This window comes from Equus asinus, chromosome 8, assembly GCF_041296235.1.
Source record: "Equus asinus isolate D_3611 breed Donkey chromosome 8, EquAss-T2T_v2, whole genome shotgun sequence".
NCBI classification, from domain to species: domain Eukaryota; kingdom Metazoa; phylum Chordata; class Mammalia; order Perissodactyla; family Equidae; genus Equus; species Equus asinus.
The window spans coordinates 19,489,666-19,509,273 of record NC_091797.1 but is presented as its reverse complement, the minus strand read 5'-3'; the positions used below and the strand labels follow the sequence as shown (position 1 = coordinate 19,509,273).

General features: G+C 43.7%; 1 protein-coding gene across 3 annotated transcripts in view; it reads right to left on the bottom strand.

Moving 5' to 3' along the window:
* RCAN2 (regulator of calcineurin 2) overlaps positions 1-19,608 on the bottom strand; it is a 251,254-nt gene that overhangs the window by 77,546 nt on the left and 154,100 nt on the right. Inside the window, exon 1 of one of the 3 annotated variants that reach the window (XM_014837505.3) lies at positions 18,175-19,073. The exons of the other annotated variants lie outside the window; for them this stretch is intronic. Within the exon in view, the coding sequence (XP_014692991.1) occupies positions 18,175-18,261 (87 nt within the window). The 5' untranslated portion in view covers positions 18,262-19,073. Of the gene's footprint in view, positions 1-18,174; positions 19,074-19,608 lie in introns of those variants that run through there. 3 annotated transcript variants of the gene reach the window in all.

The window sequence follows — 19,608 nt, the reverse complement described above, 5'->3', positions numbered from 1 at the left end:
GGCTACTCTCACATTTATCACTCTGGTTGACAGGACGGTCTTCTCACTAGGGTATGAGCTCTATTTTGGAATTCTCAGGCTTCCACAAAGTGCCTTGCTCATTATAGGAACTCAGTAAATGTTTCTGGAAGGCTTCTGAAGTCTCTGCTCAAATGCCATCTTCTCAATGAGAGCTATTCTGGCCATCCTACTGAAATTCCACCTCCTGCCCCCACTCATAATCCCCGTCGTCCTGGCATTGCTTTTACTTTTTCTCTCTTCCTATCTCTCCTAGCACTCTATATAATTTATTTATTTCTTATTTTCCTTATCTTGTTCTCTCCTCCTAATAGAATGCCCCATGGCAGGCATTTTTGACTATTTTGTTCGCTGGCACCTCCCTATATCTAGAGCAGGACCTAGCATATAAGGGGCATTCAGTAAGCACTGATTGAACAAAGAACTTCCATCCCCAGCTGGCAATTTCTGTTTCTTAAACCCACTCAGAGCTAGTTTATGCCTCCCCTTGTGGTTTCAAATCTCCATTTAGAACAACGATATTTTTAATTCACTAATTAACTATTTATTGAGCACTGACTCAATGCCAGGCATCGTGCTGGGTGCTGGAGAAACAAACATGAAGAATACAAGGCGCCTAAAAGTGTAGGGCTAGTGAGGAGCTATCTACAAGCACGGGCTACTGTAATACAACGCAGTTAGTACAGTGATGGACACACACAGCGTCAGGAAACACAGAGGAGGGCAGGCGTGCCTCCAGGAGCAGCTGAGCCTTCCGGGCTGAGTGGATCTTAGCGAGAGAGTGTGCACAAAGGTAGGGGAGGGAGGCGGGGGCCATGTGAGAGTCAAGAACAAGAAACCCCAAAGCTTTACGTCTGTCGAAAAGGTGACAGAATTGCTCTACTGTTGTATCATTCATTCAGCACACATTTGTTGTTCTCCTATTCTGTGCCAAGCTGGATGCAGCAATAAACAAAACACAAACATTTTTGCCCTCTTGGAGCTTACATTCTCATGAAAGGAGACAGATAATAAACAAAATAAATACGGGAGTTATATAGTATATTATAAAACAGACAAAAACAGAGCAAGGAAGGGGGACGAGGAGAGCTGGGAAAACACATTGCAAAACTTAGGGTTCCAGTGTATCCACCTCCCTTTGGATCGTCCCCCAATATCCTCTTAGATATTCCTGAAGATGGTGGCCAGCCAATGATTTTAGAGGCTTTTTTTGAAGCAAGCAGGAGGAAGGAAAGAGGCCTTCAGGCATTACAGTAATGATAACAGTAATTACACTTTCTATTAAATCCTGTGAAAGCCCTAAACTAATTATGCAACAAATAAACAAATGAAAGGGCACTCAGAAACAGGCATCAGACGAGGATGTTGAGAAGAGGCCCAGCGCAGTGATGTGGAGCGCAGGCTTGGAGCGGGCAGCCCCGGGTTTGGATCCCAGCACCGCCACTTCCTGCCTGGCTGACGTGGGCGGTTTCTCAATCTTGCAATGCTTCCCTCTCCCCATCTGTGAAAGCGGGATGGCGATAGCACTACTTACTCTGCATGGGAGTGTGCAGACTCAATGGGAGGACACGGGAAACTTATGTACAGGGGCTGGCAAGTGGTGAAACTCAATAATATTAAACATATTAGTCTAGCCAAATATGGCTTCATCAATGACCCAGAGAACATGAACACTTACCTTAGATAAACTGGCCCGCTTTGGGGCACAAAATATAAGGAGAAGTTCAAATTGAGGGAGAGGTAAGGCGAACATGGTTGGTGGTTGGGTGGGGCTAAGGGTGCCTTTCTGGCAGAGTCTAGGGTGAAATGGGACCAAGGCATTTAAGTGCAGAACTGCTGGGTGAGGTGGGAGAGGGAAGAACAGCTATCCACTACATGAAAGACGGGGTAAGTTGGGTAGACGTGCAGGTTGGGAGGGAGGAACTTGCAACCATGTCATGTAAAGAATAAGCTGGAGAAACGTCGAATTTAGTCCAAAGAGGAAGATCCAGGATCAGGAAGGAGGGCTGAATAACTGTCTCCAACAAACAAAAGTCGTTTTCTGGCAAAGAAAGAGCAGACCTACTCTGTTTGCTCACGGAGCACACTACTATCAGGACAAATGGGTTGAAATTACAGGGTTTTAGGGAAAAATAATGAATAATCATGAAAACAGTCACAGTAAGGAGTGAAGGCTCCATCACCGGAGGAGTTCAAGGAGAGGCTGGAATACTGGAGGGGAGATGGCTACTCAATTAGGGGCCCTGAGTCGTCTCTCAAGTCATTCCAATCCTGAAATCTTGACTTAAAGCCTCAACTAAGGACACACAAAAAAAGACCTGGAGGTTTTCAAGCTTGATTTGAAAAAAGTCAAAGCTGATCAACAGAAAAGAGATGGAGGCGAGCGTGCTGATATGGAGAAGTTTACAGAAATGAGGCTAGGAGGTGATAATACAGTCCATGAAGACTGTCTCAAATGTTGTTCTGCTCAATCCTCACCATACGCCTGGAGGTCAATATTACCCTCATTTCCATTTCATACACAAGCAAAGGGAGGCCTGGAAAGCTCAAGGCTTGCCTATCCATTTTGCTACCCAAGGGCAGGCCTATAACTTCAGCCCAGTTTCTGACTTCTAGTCCAGCATCCTTTCCAGTTCGCTCTACAGAATTTCCATGTAGGATTAAGAAAGAGGGATAAAAAATGGAGACATGGATGTTTAAAGAACTGTAACAGCCTCCTTACTGGTTTTTCTACCTTCTCTTCTCCCTCCCCGTGTTTTCTCCTCTCCTATCTAGGCTGGACTCCTGGGGCACTGTGATCCTCCTAAATTATGGCTCTGAACACTCTGATGATCCCCCATGGTTCATGGGATTAATTGCAGTGCTTTGGATGGTGCTCAAGGTTATCCATAGCGTGACCTAGCCTCACTCAGTGGATGTACCGGGAGGAGGACAAGAGAGTGTGATGGGGATTGGAGAATGCTTGCTTTATTGAAAAGGGCAGACAGCTCATCTTGAGCCAAGACATGAAGTCAGGAGGTGATGATAATATAGTCCAGGAAAACTGTCCAAAATCTTGCTTAATCCTCACTACAGCTCTGGGAGGTCAATTATAGCCTGAAGGAAAGGAGAGACAGTGAGGGTAATTCTCTCAATCTTTTAAGAGAAGCTGGGATGCAGGTTTTAAATATAAAATCTCCCTAACTTTTAAAGGCTATCAATAAATTCAATTTAATAGAACAACACTGTATAGGTCAAATAAAATCCACCTACAGATCTGGCTTGCAGGTGGCCATTTTGCAACTTATGATCTAAAAATGTTACGTTTTAGACGAAGCTGGTTCCCATTTGCCCGACTTGAAGGGAGCCGTGCTTCCTGGAAGACCCATGTTACTAAATTTGTACCTTTCTCGTGGCACTTAAGCTAGTCAACCGTGCTAGACTGTAAGATTTTGAGGTAAAAAGGTTTGTAGCCTTCGGGGATTAACATGGCGCTCCATTCAGATTAGGTACTTACAAACAGTTTTTGAACTTGGATTTAATAGGAAAAAACTAGAAAAATTTTGTTTTGCTTAAATGTGAAGTCAATAAAAGGGGTTGATGAGTAAAGACGGTTCTGGACTCCAAGCCTGTGTAATGACGGATGATTGCCTGGAATAACTGTGTAGGCGGATCAAGCAGAGGTTCAAAGGAAAGTTGAGGCATTCAGGGTTTATTACATTGTGCTCATTCAGAATTGAAGAGCCTAAAGTACTTTTGAGTTTATTTCACTTCCATGTACAAGAAAGAATCTGGAGCCGGAAAACCATCAGGAAGTCATTATAAAATTTTTGTGCTCAAAGCTTCTATTCTATAACACAAATTAGAAACAGGATTGAATGAGAGCACATACTGTGCTGGTTCAACACACTCAGTGGAGACACTTTGTTTTCAATATTTGTGAAAAAGAATAAAGACGGATTCCTATTTCCTCCCAAGGAATCTCTTCGTTGACCTAACATGAGATCGCTGCTTGCTTATCTCTCCTTAGTACCGCAAATAAACAGCTGCTCTTAACAATTTTCGATTTTTACCACAGCACTGAACCAAAGGAAGCAACTGATAACATAAATATTAGTGGGATGGGAGAATTTGACTGGGCTATCATTTTCTTGCAGCCTTGAAAGACTTGATGGATTTTTATTTTATTTTTTCACTAAAATGGATGATGCCCTATGCAAGAATGTTACTCAGAAATTGTGTGGATTTCAGAAAAATGCCACATAATTTTGTGGATGGAGCTAATATGTGATCCTCAATATACCATAACTGCTGTGTCTTTAACAGAGCTAAATACCATTATTGGGATCTGTTGAATTTAAGGTCTTTTCATCATCAGAGTTTAGAGACGAAAGAGGCAAGAAAAGTAATAGCCATTTATTGAGTGCCTCCATACTTTAAGAACATTCTTATTCCATTTACAACACCCTGAAATGTAACATTATTATATCCACATTACAGATGAGAAAACTGTGACTTAGAGACAAGGGAAACTTCCCAAGACTGCAAAACTAGTAACTATTGGGGCCAGGCTTCCAGCCCAGGCTGGTCTGGCTCTACAACCCACTTCCTCTGCACACTGCCCACTGCTCGTCTAGGGATGAGCATCCAATGGACTATCAGGGAGATTAAATTATGTAGCCAAAGTCAGTGGTCTGAAAACCTGCACTGAGTGCTTCTGCCTTCTTGTTAGGTCCTCTTTCTGTCTTCCCACAGCTCAGAGTGGTTCTCATGGGCTCTGCTGCATCTATGAAGGGCGGAGGAAGGCTGAAGATGTCTTAGTACCCACAGGGGCCAAAACTTGCTGGCTTGTTCAACATAACTCTAGTCTTATCCAATGACTGCAAAGGATCTGAACGATACTCTGGATCTGATTAGAGATGGTATTTATCTGTCAGCAAAGATTCATCTTCAGACAGAGAGAACTACCTAAGTGGACGGCAGTAGAGCATAATGCAGGATAAGTGTGTGGGATGCTCCGTCAGCATGGAAGAACAGCAAGTGCCCGGGCATGGAGGCAGGGCTGGAGAGGCAGCCTGCTGGGCTCCAATCTCACCAGCTGGCCTAGAAGGGAGCGGCCAGGTTGGAGACTGTCTGGTACCTGCTATGCCTTTCAAACCTCAGATCAAAGCTTATGCATCTCATGAAACTTGACAAACTTCTAAGACTGTGTGTTTTGAGGATTTATTGACTTCTTCTGGGCTTTTGTTCAACATACGTGAATTCTGGGACTTGAGTTCTCAAGTCGTTTATTTAAAGGGTGCATTTGTCACCTTTAAATGCACTAGAAATTGTTACTTGTCCCTCAATATCCACCTTCCTCTTTTTCTGTTTATAGTAGAATCCTGACTTTTAGCCGGCCACAGGGCCACCAGGAACAAAGTGCTATTCTCAGCCTCTCGTGTATTCCGATGAGTCCATGTGCCCATGTGCTGTCCAGCTGAATCTCAGAGGAAGTGATATATGCGAATTTTGGAGCCTGCTCTTACAGGCAGAGAGGTTCACCCCTGCTCCCCCTTCCTCCACCCTGCTGCCTAAAACAAGCCCAGCAAACAAACAAGTGACGCTCATTCATTCCTTCATCCATCTTTTATTCAACATCTACTATATATTGACTATTGTACTGTGGCAGGACGGCTGGCAGGAGGGCAACAGCTAACTACAAGGACATGGCATCAAAATTTTCTTTATCTTTGCTAAACTCAGGGAATTTTAGCCTGTATGAACATATTTTAGCAATAATATTGAAGTTTTTTGGTTTCATTTTTGCATGTCTATTTGCTTTCAGGAGGAGCCCAGAATATTCTAGGTTCAGCATTTCACATCACTGAATTTCTACTTCCAGGATGATAGAAACTTGAAGAGGCATTAGGGCAGACTTTGTGGATAAAGGATATCGCCTGCGATTACAAATCTGCCTCCTTCACCCACAGACTAAATGATTCCCCAGGGCAGAAACCAGGGTTTGAATTCTTGCCTGTAGACTCCTGGCTCTAAAAGACATCAATACACCCCTGCTAACTGAATGCACTTCCTGAGTACCCCAGGTGTAGCGCTCACACTTACAGACCATCTAACCAAAAGCAGCCTTGTTGAATGGCAACCAAATGACATCCTCAGGACGGTTGCTTTCCTATTTTGACTGCTTTCCTCTTTAAAAGAAATAAGCAACACGATTCAAGAATTCTCAGACTCTGCAGCTGAGTGTCTCAGGCCCTCATACCATCTGGCTGGGATATGGCAGCCTCCTTCTTTTTGCTCGCCTCTTTGCAGCTTCAGCCTTGGTGTGGCCACAGTCACACTACAATCAGAGAGGACTCTGTCAGACCAGGTGGATGGGTCACTCGCCTGCTTAAGATGCTCCCCATGGCCCAATCCGATTGGATTTGAGCATAACGTCCAAACTCCTTCATAATGTGGGCCCAGCGTCTATATAACCCCAAATCCACAGGGGATCTACTTCCTAGAAGTCCCCATGCTCCCTGGCATTTCTGCTTTGGTGCCCGCCCCTCCTCCTTCCATCTTTCCTTCACCTATTGAACACCTACTTAACCTGTAAAGCTGTAACTCATTCCCTCCTTGGGGGAGCCTTTCCTTATCATCCCAGACCGCTCTCTTGTAGGTTTCCAGAGTTTACTGGGCTTCCTCAAACCATGGCGTTTTCTAAACTCCATATATCTATTTATTCCCTTTAGTCCTCCATCAGCCGATGAACTCCTGGAGGGCAGGAGGCATGTCCCCACTCCTGAATTCCCAAGTCCTGAAGCAGCGTCTACTACACAACTTGAGCTCCATCATGTTTGATAAATGCGAGACGAATAGAGATGTCTCACTAATGCTAGACACGGGCATCAGTAATAATTCATTCATCACCTACATTCCAACAGCCCTTAACCTAAATCTGTATCTTGTTTTTTCTAACACATGAAGAAAGTCATAAATAAGAGGTAGTGTGAATTCAGGTCTTCTTGTTTCCAAAGACCAAATTGCTTTCCACTATACTGTTATACCAAGTTGCTTCTTGGTTCCACCTCCAAGAACTATGCAATAAGAATGTGCAATAAAAATTAGCAAACTTTCATCTATTCTCTATGGATTGGGAACATAACCTGGAGAATGATTCTAACTTGAATTTCTCATTGAGAAAATAACATTTGCCACTTACATCTGAGGGATGATATGAGGAAGCATTCATTGAAAGAGGGTTCAGGTCTTCTGAGGCTTACACAAATGCTGATCATTGTTAATAACATGCTAAGGGCTATTTAAATATAGAATATTATTTTGCTGAGCACTGCAAAGTATGGAGCACTTCCTTACAAAGTGAGAATATAAAATAGACCATCCACTATCCCGCCCATTAAGAGTTCAGATCTCCTGCTTATCCCATTCAGGCAGTGAACAGTAGGACATTTAGTTTGGTTTTTATTTATTTTTTTAAGCATCACAGAATAGTTTACTAGTTTTCTGATACAAGTTAGTAAGCAGTCCGAGGTAGATGTGCAAGGAGAATCCAGAGTTTTTAGGGGAAGATGCCTATTAAACAAAAGAAAAATTGAACTCAGCTTGGGTAATTAATCTAATTCCCACCTATCTCCACAGTTTCAAAGTAGAAATGAGAAGTGAAGGTCAATTTTGGAACTATTGCAATGATAAGTTTAGCATTACTGTAATGAGTCCAGCGTATAACTCCACTTAAAATTCCTGCTCAGAGAGAGATGTTTAAATATATTTTAAATAAAGGGGTTCTGAGTTCAACCTCTCTTTTCTCTGATGGGCATCTTGCCTTAAAACCTCTATATTCTGCCATGCACCTACCTCGGACTGCTTGTTAAAACTGGCCTTGGTTTAGGAAATCTAGACCATCCCTTTCAAAGAAGGTGGTCTGTCTAACGCATGTTCAAGTGTACTGAGAACTGGAGTCTACCGTTTGTTTGTTAACACACATGTTCTCCGTGTTACTGCGTGCCCATCTCTGCAAACACCGCTGTGGACAAGGGGCAAAGCCCGTGTGCTCTGAAGCTCGCATTCCGGGAGGGACCAACAAATAAACACACAGCATGTCACCTTGGGATTGTGCTGTGATGAAGAACAGGCAGGGTGAGGGGGTGGAGAGTGACCAGCAGGCTGTGCTAGTTTAGACTCAGCCGTCAGGGCACAGCTCTATGATAAATGAGGAGCAAGCCAGGTGGCCGCCAGGAGGAAGAGCATTCGGGGCAGAGGGCACAGCGAACACAAGTTCAAGGGGATGCTTGGCATGTACGGGGAGCAGGGGGGTCAGAGCTGAATGAGAGGAAGAAATACACGGAGGAGATGAGATTGGCAAGGTCTGAAGGGCCTCGAGGACCACAGCAAGGACTTGGGCTTTATTCTGAGTGAGATGGGAGCCACTGGGCCTGTGCATTTCAGCCAGGTGGGGACGGGGGTTTTATTCAGGCTGCTTCCCTTTCCATAACTCAGTCAACATCAGTGACTTCCTTGGGGCTTCAGCCCCCTCCCCTGAAGTGGCCGCAGAGTGAGGACACTTCCTCTTTATCCAGACTCCTCATTTCCTGCTCTAAAGGGGGCCCTGACGCAGGGATGCTTGGAAAAGACAAGGAACATCACAAACAAGGGAAGAGACAGAGCCTGAGAACTGCAGCATCCCAGCTGCTGTCTGGGTCTGTGGTTCCTCACTCCCTTGCTGAGCCAGTTGCTTCGACTCTGGTTCTGTGACCTCAGAGTGTCACTGAGGTAGGTCACTGCCACCCCTTGTGCAAAGATGAACTGAAAACTGCTGGGGAAGAGTCTGATATAATTAGGGGCAGGTAAGGTAAAGTGCCCTGGCAAGAAAACTCAAAACTCCATATAAGAAGTCTACTAGTAACCACAGTGATGATGACATTGATAAAGGCTAACGTTACTTGTGCACATTCTGTCTGCCAGTCACTGTGGTTTGTTTGTTTGTTTGGTGAGGAAGATTGGCCCTGAGCCATCATCTGCTGCCAATCTTCCTCTTTTTGCTTGAGGAAGATTGGCCCTGAGCGAATATCTTGTGCCAATCTTCCTCTATTTTGTATGTGGGATGCTGCCACAGCATGGCTTGATTAGTGGTGTGTAGGTCCATGCCCAGGATCTGAACCCACAAACTCTGGGCTGCCAAAATGGAGTGTGCAACCTTAACCACTATGCCACTGGGCCGGCCCTCTGTGCTAAGTTTTTTATATCCTCAAATGCATTGAATCCTCATCACTAACCTATGAGGTAGGCACTATTATTTTCTTCATTTTGTAATTGCCAAAAATGAGGCACAGAGAGCTCAGACTCTTTGCTCAAGGTCACTCAATTAGTAAGTAGCCAAGTGACCAAATAGAGAATTCCAACCAGGGTATTCAACTTGGAGGCTAGGCTTGCTTCCTTCTCACAGGCTCTGTGTCAGCAAAGGAGGCCTCTTTAGAGGTCAAAACAGCATCGTCTTTTTTGGGAAAAATGGAACTGAGTGGAATAAAGGCCAGGACCGCATACTGACAGAGCACAGGCTTTTGTGTGTAATGGGACTGTCGATCTCTCATCTCCAGAGCCTAGTGTGAAGCCTTGAACATGGACGGCATGAAAAACATATCGATGAATAAATGAATGAATGAATGAATGAGTGAATAAAAGCACTTTGTGTAGTGCCTGCCAAAAAGTAAGTGCTCAATACATTACTGCCATCATTAAGTTTGCTCATTGCTGGCCCATCCTGTTCTGGGAACGGTGGCCTGAGATGATCTTCTTGGTCAATACCTAAAGGCACGGTGAAGTCACAGAAGATGAAATCAATTCTCTTAGATGTACTATTGACGCAGGCTATCAAAAGAGATACAGCACAAGATCTCGTGTTGGGTCGTGAACAAAATCCCATCTGAATTTCCCCTTACGAGTTGCGTGTTTACCTTGGAGATCTCCTGGGTGAAAGCTCTGTATAATTTGGAAAGCACTGTCTAAAGTAAAATATCCTTATTTTTCTGATTAACACCTTCACCACCACTGCTCTACAGTTCTTCGCAGATCACTCCTCACCAAGGCAAAGGAAAATGTTGGGTGACATCAGGGATGAGGTGGAGGAGCCGTCACACCACGTGTTAGCAGGGTATTGGTGAGCCCCTGGGCTTTCCAACAGACTTTTTTTTCCCCAACTAGATAGCATAATTAGATTTTTAAACAAATTTCACAACAAAATCCAAGACAGATGCTACGTCTAGAATTGCCACATTGTTAGATTTACTGAGAAAAGTAAAATGATTTCAACTACTGATTTACGCAAAAGCAGTACTACCACCTCTGGAAATAGAAAGCAAAAGCAGTGTTTTGAACACTAGAGGAAATGTTATATATGAGCTCAATGTCTTATCTTCTAAGATTTACATCTTTTTTTCCCCAATAACTGATTAACGGCTTGTCAATGAATCCTTAGGGATATTTCGGTAGTGGAAGGAGTGAAGCAGAGCACACTTTGCGTCCCGCTTCTGCCAACTAATAGCTGTGTGATCTTGTGCAAAAATTTAACTTCTCTGATCAGGAACCTACTTATAATGGGGGAGACAAAGAGATGCCTTTGGCTAGTATGTGGATGACAAGGAGTCCCTGGTATGTGCCATGTGCCTGGCACTAAGAAAAAGTTAGTGAATGGGAAGAGTTGTGCTGGAATTTTTTAGATGGCCCATGTTGATAACCTGCAATATTGATCCATGGAGATGAATACCTCTGGGGATTTATATTATTTGTCATCACATGGGATGCTTTAATGCTCAGCTTAGTAAATGGTCCCACAAAGTCAAATCTCTGGGGCACACCATGAACACTGCTCACGTATTCCTACAGAATTGCTAGAGATGGGGAACAAAATCCCATAACTAAGCAGCAAACCATCCTATTATTGGGACAAGTAGAAAATTAAGGAAGATGCTATTTTGAGCGAGGAACGTTGGTCCATAGTCCAATCTAACAGAGAAGAATAGATTTGCTGAAGTCATCTTTCTGGAAGCTGAAAGGTCAAGATCTTTTTGAAAACCTTTAAAAAAATGTTCCTAGTTCAGAGCTGGTATATTAGATTCCGGAGAGAGTAATCTAATGGTGCTACGAGACTCTATGTATGTAAACATCCCTTCGGTATATAGTGATAAAAAGAAAAAGCAGTGAATTTCTTAGTCCCATCCCTGAGGGAATTGTTTAGTAATTGTCTAATATTTTTGCTAGGAACCTTCTCTGGGTTCTCCACCCCCTGACATGGTTAAGAGCATGCAATGTCTAATAGTTAGATAGGCCACAGCAGAACAGAAAAAATCTTCCATGGTCATGGAAGAAAAAAAAAATATATATACATATAGTATATACCTGCATATATTTTCATATGCATGTGTGTGTGTGTATATATAGATTCCCCCTGGATATATTTCCCCAAAAGAGGAATATAAAAGCACATATAGTGAATGTTTTCTAGGGAAAGTCTAACTTGGTGGATATTTTATTCTCAAATACTTTCAATAAAAATTCTCCATTTTAGATAGAGTAGAGAAGATGTAACTTTTTATCTGCTTGAAATTCTCATTAAATGATGTCTCAGTGTTTTTTTACAGTTGTGTTTTGGAATCAGCCTAGATTTAGAGCTGGGAAGGGATACAATCTCTTGACATAAAGAAATTCTGGCCCAGGCATGGGTTGGAGATTCTGACCTCCCTGGAAAGCTGGGCTACCCACCAGAAGATCGCAATGTCTGTTAAGCTTACAGCCTAAACATGTCAAGTTTGTCAATTCTAAGCTTCATCAGAAAGTGCTAAAACAGGCCAGTAAAAATTATTGATAGTTGGATTCAAACAGAATCACTGAGGATGCAAATAGTGCTCTCTGAGTGTCACATTAAAATCAGCTTATTTAGGAGACCAATTTTAACGAAGATGCCGTTTTGTGTTGTTTTTAAATAAATCTGCCATTTAGGTTAGAGATAGCAACTGTCAGCCTCTCACTTACCTTCCCACAGTTAAAAGACTCTTTAACCAGAGAAGCAAGTTTTTAGTTGACTTTCCTGCTAACGTTAATGTCATTAGTTGAATACCGTACCTTGTCTGTCCCCTAATGGGACAGGTGGCTGAGAAACCTGCCTGTTACCCTTCTCTGCGAGCATCTGTCACTTGCAGAAAACTACTCCTGACCACTCTGTGGAAGATGTTTGCTACTTTCTTCAGAGGCAAGAAAATGCTCGATAGTGCACATTTAAGAATGCTAAGTTTCTTAAACTATTTTTTAGGGTTAATTTCTAATGTTCAGTTTTGCATTAATTCATTTATTTTCAACATGGCCTCAATTCTAGTCCATTTTGTGATCAGAGAAAGAGTAAGTTTTTGTCTTGCTAGAGGACTGGAATCTATTACAGGCATGCCACCCCATCCCCACTCCCAATCCCCCCATACACACCCCCTTTTGGTTTTCAGAAACTAAAGATCATCTGGAGATGTGTAACAAAGACGATTCACTATTACCGTCATTGAATAGAAAATGAGAGTTTCTGTTAACTTAACAATTTGGTTACTAAAAGTTCCCATGACTATCTCTAGAGGGCTTCAATTTTTAAGAATTAAATCATATGCAACTCAAACTCTTTGAAGGTACTGAGTGAACACAATTGTTTCTGAAGATGCAGAAAGAGCCTGAGAGTTCTGCAGAGCTGGGAGGGCATGGTTGTGGCCAGATCCTCTCCCCAGCACTGCATTTGCAAAAAAGCGTAAGAAACAGGCATGAAGATTGACCAGCTCTCCCGATAAACACCCACAAGTTCCTCTTCCAGATCAATCCCAAATACCCAATACCCACATATTTGCTTGTGTCCCTTCTCTCTCCTCAAAGCAGAGTGCAAAGTGCATCATAGTAACTCTGCTCCATCCTTTTCCTCCTACGACTCTTGCCAAAGAAAACAAGTAATTTGAAATTTCCAGTGGTTCAAAGAGATTTCATTGTCCTAAGTGGCCTCTATGTGCTGGGTTTTTTTTTCATAACTCACACAACAGCATGACAAAGACTATGAGTCAGTCGCATTATATTACTGTGTGAAAAGGACCAAAAAATACATAAAGCATCGAGCATTCTTCTCAGCATGATTATCACGTGTCCAGATAGGTTAAGAGACTTGCCCAAGGTTACATAGATTGGGAGGATATTGGCAAATCCTCAAAAGCAGAGGAGAGAAAGTAGGACTTATGAGTCACCTTAAAAGGGCCCTGGTCTTTCAGAAGGGGAAACAAAAGTCCTATAGTAACCCTAAGATTGCAAGCATCTGAAGAATCATTATGCCGAGAACAGATTTCTGCTTATGTTTCTACCTCCCCCGAGAGAACCAACAGGCTTAAAATGTAGCATGAGGGAATTAGCTTGAGCACAATTTCTAAAAAGGAGGATCCCTAAAAACATAAATTGTGGCATAAGATAGTGACAGCCTCACTAGGTCCCTGAATGAATGAATGATTGAAATAGGTTAAGTGGGAGGCTGGGTAAAAACAAGTCAGATAAGATGGCCTCTCTCTGCATCTACTATTCCCTCTGCTGCAATGCTTTTCCCTCAGAGCTACACATGGCTCTCTCACTCACTTCATTTAGATCTCTGAATGACATTGGGACAATGACATTTAATAAACTGTCACCTTCCCAGAAATGCTTCCACTGGCCGTGTATTCAAAAGTGGCCAGTGGAATTTCTGGAGGAAGACAGATATGGTGGAACTCCATTGGCCAATTTCCTCCTCCTTTTGGTACTATTGATCTAGCAGCTTTGGCAAAATTTGGGAAATTGGAGTCTGAAGGGCCCACATGGCAAGGCCTCCTCTGAGGCCCTCATTCTGCTCCATTTTTCTTCATAGTCTTTCTGGCTACTGAAATTACAGTATACATTTCTTTGTTTACCAGTTCCCTGTCTGCCTCTTGTGTTAGATGGCACACTCCATGAGGGCAGGGATGTCTGTCTTGTTCATCTCCCAGTGCAGACAGCACTGCCTGGTAAGTGATTAAGTGCACCACACACATGTTTTTGAATGAATGAACAAATCTCTAGCTCCAAGGGTCTTTGAAACTTCTGCTCTTCTTATAAGACTTGGCACGTTTCCTGTCTGTCTTAGTGAGCAGAAAGGAGGTTTGTGAGTCCCCTGTCACCTATGTGGATGCCCTTGGAGATAACACTGAATCCCCGAGATGTGAAAGAGGCGCCCTCCAGCGCAGAGAGGAGGCATCCATGCCTCTTCTGTATGGAAGCTCCCATTGCAGAAAAGGGGCAGACCCAGGCTTGATGTCCCCTGGAGGAGGGGGGACACTGCTTTAGGCTGTCTCTGCAGCTCTGAGAAGGCTACCAAAGGTGGCCAGCAGTAGAAAGTAGTGTTTACTGTCAGCTTGGAGCCAGTTAGAAGACCCACAGGTGTGGTGAACTGGTCAGAAAGCATCAGGTGAGTCTCAACATTTCTGACAGCTCAGAGACATTCCTTCTAAAACTGCAGACATCGAGTCTTCATCTTGGGGATACAGATCCAAGTGTCCAAGCAGAGGTTACTCTAGGGGATTCTCGACTGACCTCACCTGTACCCACCTGTGCCGAGAAGAGATAAGACACTGACTTTATTTGATAATCTATGCCCAGGCTCCATTCAGACCAGCCACGTTAGAAGCTCTGGGCGTGGGGCCTGGGCATCGTCAATATTTTTAAAAGCTCTCCAGGGGATACCAATGTGCAATCAGGTTTAAGAACCACTAGACTAAAGTGAAATATAAATTTCATTACCCATGTTTGGATCCCTTTCATTTTCCCAAAAGATTGGCTCCTTGTGGAGAGAAAAGACTATTTTCAGAAATATGAGAAGAATACTGGAAAAAATCAACACCACGCACACACACTCACACACACTTACTCACCTACACACATACACACACACAAAACCTATAATTCATCAGATCATTTCCCTTCTATTGAGGGCTTCAAATTTCCTCATCTTTCTGAGCATCCTTATAGCATAAAGCAGACAGCTAAGTTCACAGCACCACCAATGGAATTCCTAGAGAAAGACAAATGGCAGAACTCCATTTGCCTGATTTCCTTCTCTTTTTGGTACTATGGCTCTAGCAGCTTTGGCAAAATTTAGGCCATTGGACCCTAAAGGGTCCCCAGTGCAACCAGCTGTGATCCACCAGGAGGATAAGGCTGTCTAAGTTGCAATAAGACCCTGGATTTGCATATGCCTCCACACCCTTCAAATAAAACACTACATTCGTGGAGAGTGCCTGCTGCTTTCAAAACCCTGGTGTGGCTGCTTTCCCACGGGGCTGCATGTAGAAAGGGAGGGTCCGTAAAAAGCAAAAAAAGCCTGAGATCAGGCAAGCTGGATGCCGGCAGGTGAGACAAACCCTCACCAGGTGCCTTCCTCTTCTCTGACAGTAAATATTAGAGACTTTGAAGAAAGGAACTCCTGGCTCCACTGTGTATCTGAAATTGGTAGTTAATGTTTACCTCTGGAGAAACTTTGGTGCCAGAATTTTACATTCGAACCTCTCTTCATGACAACGTGCAACACTCACTTTTGAACAAGGGGCAAGTAGGTTTTCTCAACAAACCTCTTTGGCCCGCCTTAATTTGTTTATTTTTCCCCTTTTTAATAAACAGGAAGTAGATCTTTGCTTGATAATAATGTCACTGTTTTACATTAAATGATTAAATGTGTGAAATGAAGGGCTGTGCCTTCCAAGTTGCTAGGCTGTGTGTGTGCATGTGCATATTTGTGTGTGTGTGTGTGTGTGTGTGTGTGTGTGTTTGGGGAGATGGGAAAGAAAATACTTTCTGTGGCCTGGATTGTCACTGTAAACTCAGCTGGAGTTAAGACATTCCAATAAACTGGCAAAAGTAACCTATCACCGTCAGAACACGTCTAAAAAGATGACAATGATGACATGGCAATAGCTAACCCTTACTGAACCTAAATACGTGTCAGGCACTATGGTAATTATTTTATATGGATAATTTTCTTTAATCCTCCTACCAAGCCAATGAGGTAGGAACTACTATTATCCTCACATTACAGATGAGAACAGTAAGGCACGGAAAGATTAAGTGAGTTGTCCTAAAAAAAGCAAATCCAGAGTGACTCAGAGCCCTTTAGCAGTAAGGACATAGAACGCATCTTTCTGGTGGGAGTCTTCCCCGAAAACCCCATCCATTTCTGATGCACAGCGTCAGCTGCTTCCGAATCCAGCCCTGACTCACCTCCTTCCCCTGTTTCCTCCCCAGCCTCTCTCAGAGATCCTCCTGCAGTCCAATGCACTGACTCACTTTACTGCAAAGTGGAGTGCCTGCCCAGCCCCGTGCCTCCCCTCTCTCTGGAGCAAAAGCCCCTTGGCTTTGAATCCAAGTACCAGTTTCTTCTCGAAGCCATCCCAACCACTCAGGTTCAACCAGCTGTAAGGATTTTGTGTCCCCTTAATTCCACAAAACACTCTCTGTCTTCAAGAAATATTGGGCGAGTGGTTATTTTTATGTCTACATTACAGATACATACGTCACATAAGCATATTTCAAAGTCCTTCCTGTATAAGCACGATGCCTGCCATATTGCAGATCCCTCATACATATTTTATCACTATCGCTTCCTGGACCGAAAAAGTTTAGATTATCTTATGACGTTTGCAGGGCAAGCACGTAATCAACAGAGAGCTGTAAGGACAGAAGGAAACTAGGAAGTTTTACTTTACGTGTACATACTTCTGTTCCAGCACCTGCTGGAAGATGTCTCTCTGCCCAGTTACCCACGCCAGACTTTGAACTGGTTTTAAACTGGAGGGGCTTTGATGACTGCTGTCCCTTCTGGAGTGCTATGGCAGGGGTGACCAGCAGGCTGTGGGTCTCTGCACACATGTCTCCATTCCGGACGCAACCATAGGCAGCGCTAAACCATTATATTCTAATTTTTGGAACCTCAATATGACAGGTGGTAGACACATCCACAGTACTGGCATAAGAACTGGTAAGCACGGGGCCACACATTTAAAATATGCAGGAAGAACAAACTGGCTTCTTGAATCCATTTCAAAAGAGTGTTCAAAACCACAATCTTGAATGACAGAGCCATGTGTTAGGCTAGTGAACACACAAATCCCACCTGGGAAGCACCCAGGTGTCACTTGCACACCAAACATAAAGAATTCAGGATCTTCCTTTAAGTAAAGACTAAGGCGAGGTGGAAAATGATTACGCAATGTAATTCCCCTTTTCTTTCTCTCATCACACAATGGCCAACTGTCCTTTTTGTGTGTGTGTGAACTGTTTAAATAAAAAGCTTCTGCTGGTTTTTATTTTAAATATGAGAGAAGAAATCAAAGTTCCCGTTTGACAGGCATGGAATCTTTTTCATAATATAAAACCATATGGAAAAAAAGAAAAGAGCATGAATATCATCAGGGGACGATTACCCACGACAATTAGACAATTACTGCAGACACTCAGTGAGGACCAGCGCCCTGGACTACTAAGTCTTAAGATGCTAAATTTATTTATGCCTGAACTTTTTTTATGGACAACCGCTCAGGGAAAATGACTTGATTCCTTCGCCTGACAAAGACAATTTAGGCAGCTGCTCTCCAACTTCGATTTCCAGAGAGCTGGAGATGAAACTGCTATCTGTAGAACAGCTTTTGTTCAATTTGAAGACCATATCACGGTGTACTTTAGTGACATGCCACGAAGGGGTTACTGTCCCACGATTGGGATGTCTTAGGCGCGATCTTTACTATGTGCACTTTCTTCATTTAATCATTGATTTAAAACCCCTCTCAACATTAAAGACTGGCAAATTGTCCTTTATTGACAGAGATACGAGACTATAAAAACATGTCTGCTGTGAAAGAGATGACTGGGAATCACCTAACAGAAAAGGCAAGAAAAAACAGACAACGGTAGACCTTATCACACTCAAAATTAATGTGCTGGTCCCTCTGCTAACTTATTCTAATTAATACAGCCACGCACTCACCCCATGCATTCCTAGCGCAGACTCTGAACTGAAAACTATTAACCAAAGTCTTGCTTCCTTAAGCGAAAAAGGCTCTGTCAAGCAGCTTCAGAACAACAGCAATGAAAAATAAGATTGCAGGTTCATACCTTAACCTCCTGATTGGTAAAGACCTCGACATCCACCACGCAGGCAACCAGAGTGGAAACATCACAGTCCATGCTAGGGGCTGGCATTCCCCCTCCTGAATTTTCAGTAAAGAGTTAGGCAACCTCCGAGTCGTGCGTGACGGGAATAACCTCCGGGGGGATGCTGCCGTGGCCGGCCTGGGTGCTGCCCGCCCAAGGATCGCCGGAGCTGGGCACCTGGAGCCCTCTCTCGGCTGCACGCACGCAGCCCGCCGCGTCTGAGGCAGAACGGCAGAGTAAGGAACGGCCGGGCTCTCTCATGGCAATGACATCACCACAAAGACTGACACAGGCTGAAGCTATTTTTTTTTTCCCCCAAGCCTTTTATCTCCAGGCAGTGCAGTGGAGCAAATTGAACATGATTATGTGCTAAATCTGAACTCAGACTAAATCAATTCGGGCAGCGTTAGCTAGGAACTGAGTCATAGCTGTTGTTTCAGCCGGCTGCTTATGTTTGCAAAAAGCAGGGGGCAGAATCCGACACCAAAGGCTCTGCTTTGGGGAGGGTGGGTAAATAATTCTGCAGATGAACCTCCTGAGGTTAAGGTGTGACAATTTTCTGCCTCAGGGATGAGCAGGAAGTTGAGACCTTTTGCAAATTGCTTGGCTTCTGTTAATTGCCTGGTGCCGGTCGGACGAGTTACACATGTTCCGGGCATCCTAATGCAACCCAGGCACGGGCTGAATAGAAATCCATTTCTTGGAGTGACTAAAGAGCTGGTCGTCAGTCATTTAGGCAGGCTGGTAAGAGGAGATAATTAGAGGTTTGTGAAATTCTATTTGAAGCACATAAGTGTGGGCCAGTCACTCTAAAAGCACTCTTTCAGGCTGGGGATTTCAGGCTGTTCCCAAGGTCATTCAAACCAAAAGCCAGCCCATGGAAAGGAGTTATACAAACATCTCACGTGGGAACAGATGGCAGAGTCTAATGGGCAAACGCACTGACGTGGGTCATTGTCAGAGCCTCGGGGCTCTCTCTCGCCTGAGACTTTGAGCACATGGCTTTGCCAGTCTCTTTTCCTGTTTGTGACTCTCTGAAGGGCAGGACCGTGGATATTTCACCTTTGTATCCTGAGCCTTTAGCAGAGTGCCTGGCGCAAGAGGGCAATAATTGTTTAATGAATGAATCAAACAAAACAGGAATAGCCTTCTTTCACAGTTGGAGAAAACAAAGGAAAAGTATCAAATGAGTTCTATTTTACCCTTAGCTATAAAAGCCCCAGAAGAACTCACTAACATTCTAGCAGGATCTATCCCCAGTAAGACACAGTTGCATCTTCAGTGGCCATCGGAGCGTTATGATTTGTAACAGATTGGCCCCCCTCTAGCGCACAATTGGACAAAGTGGGCCAGTAGTGCATGCAGCTGAGAAAGGAGACATTTCAGACTGAGAGT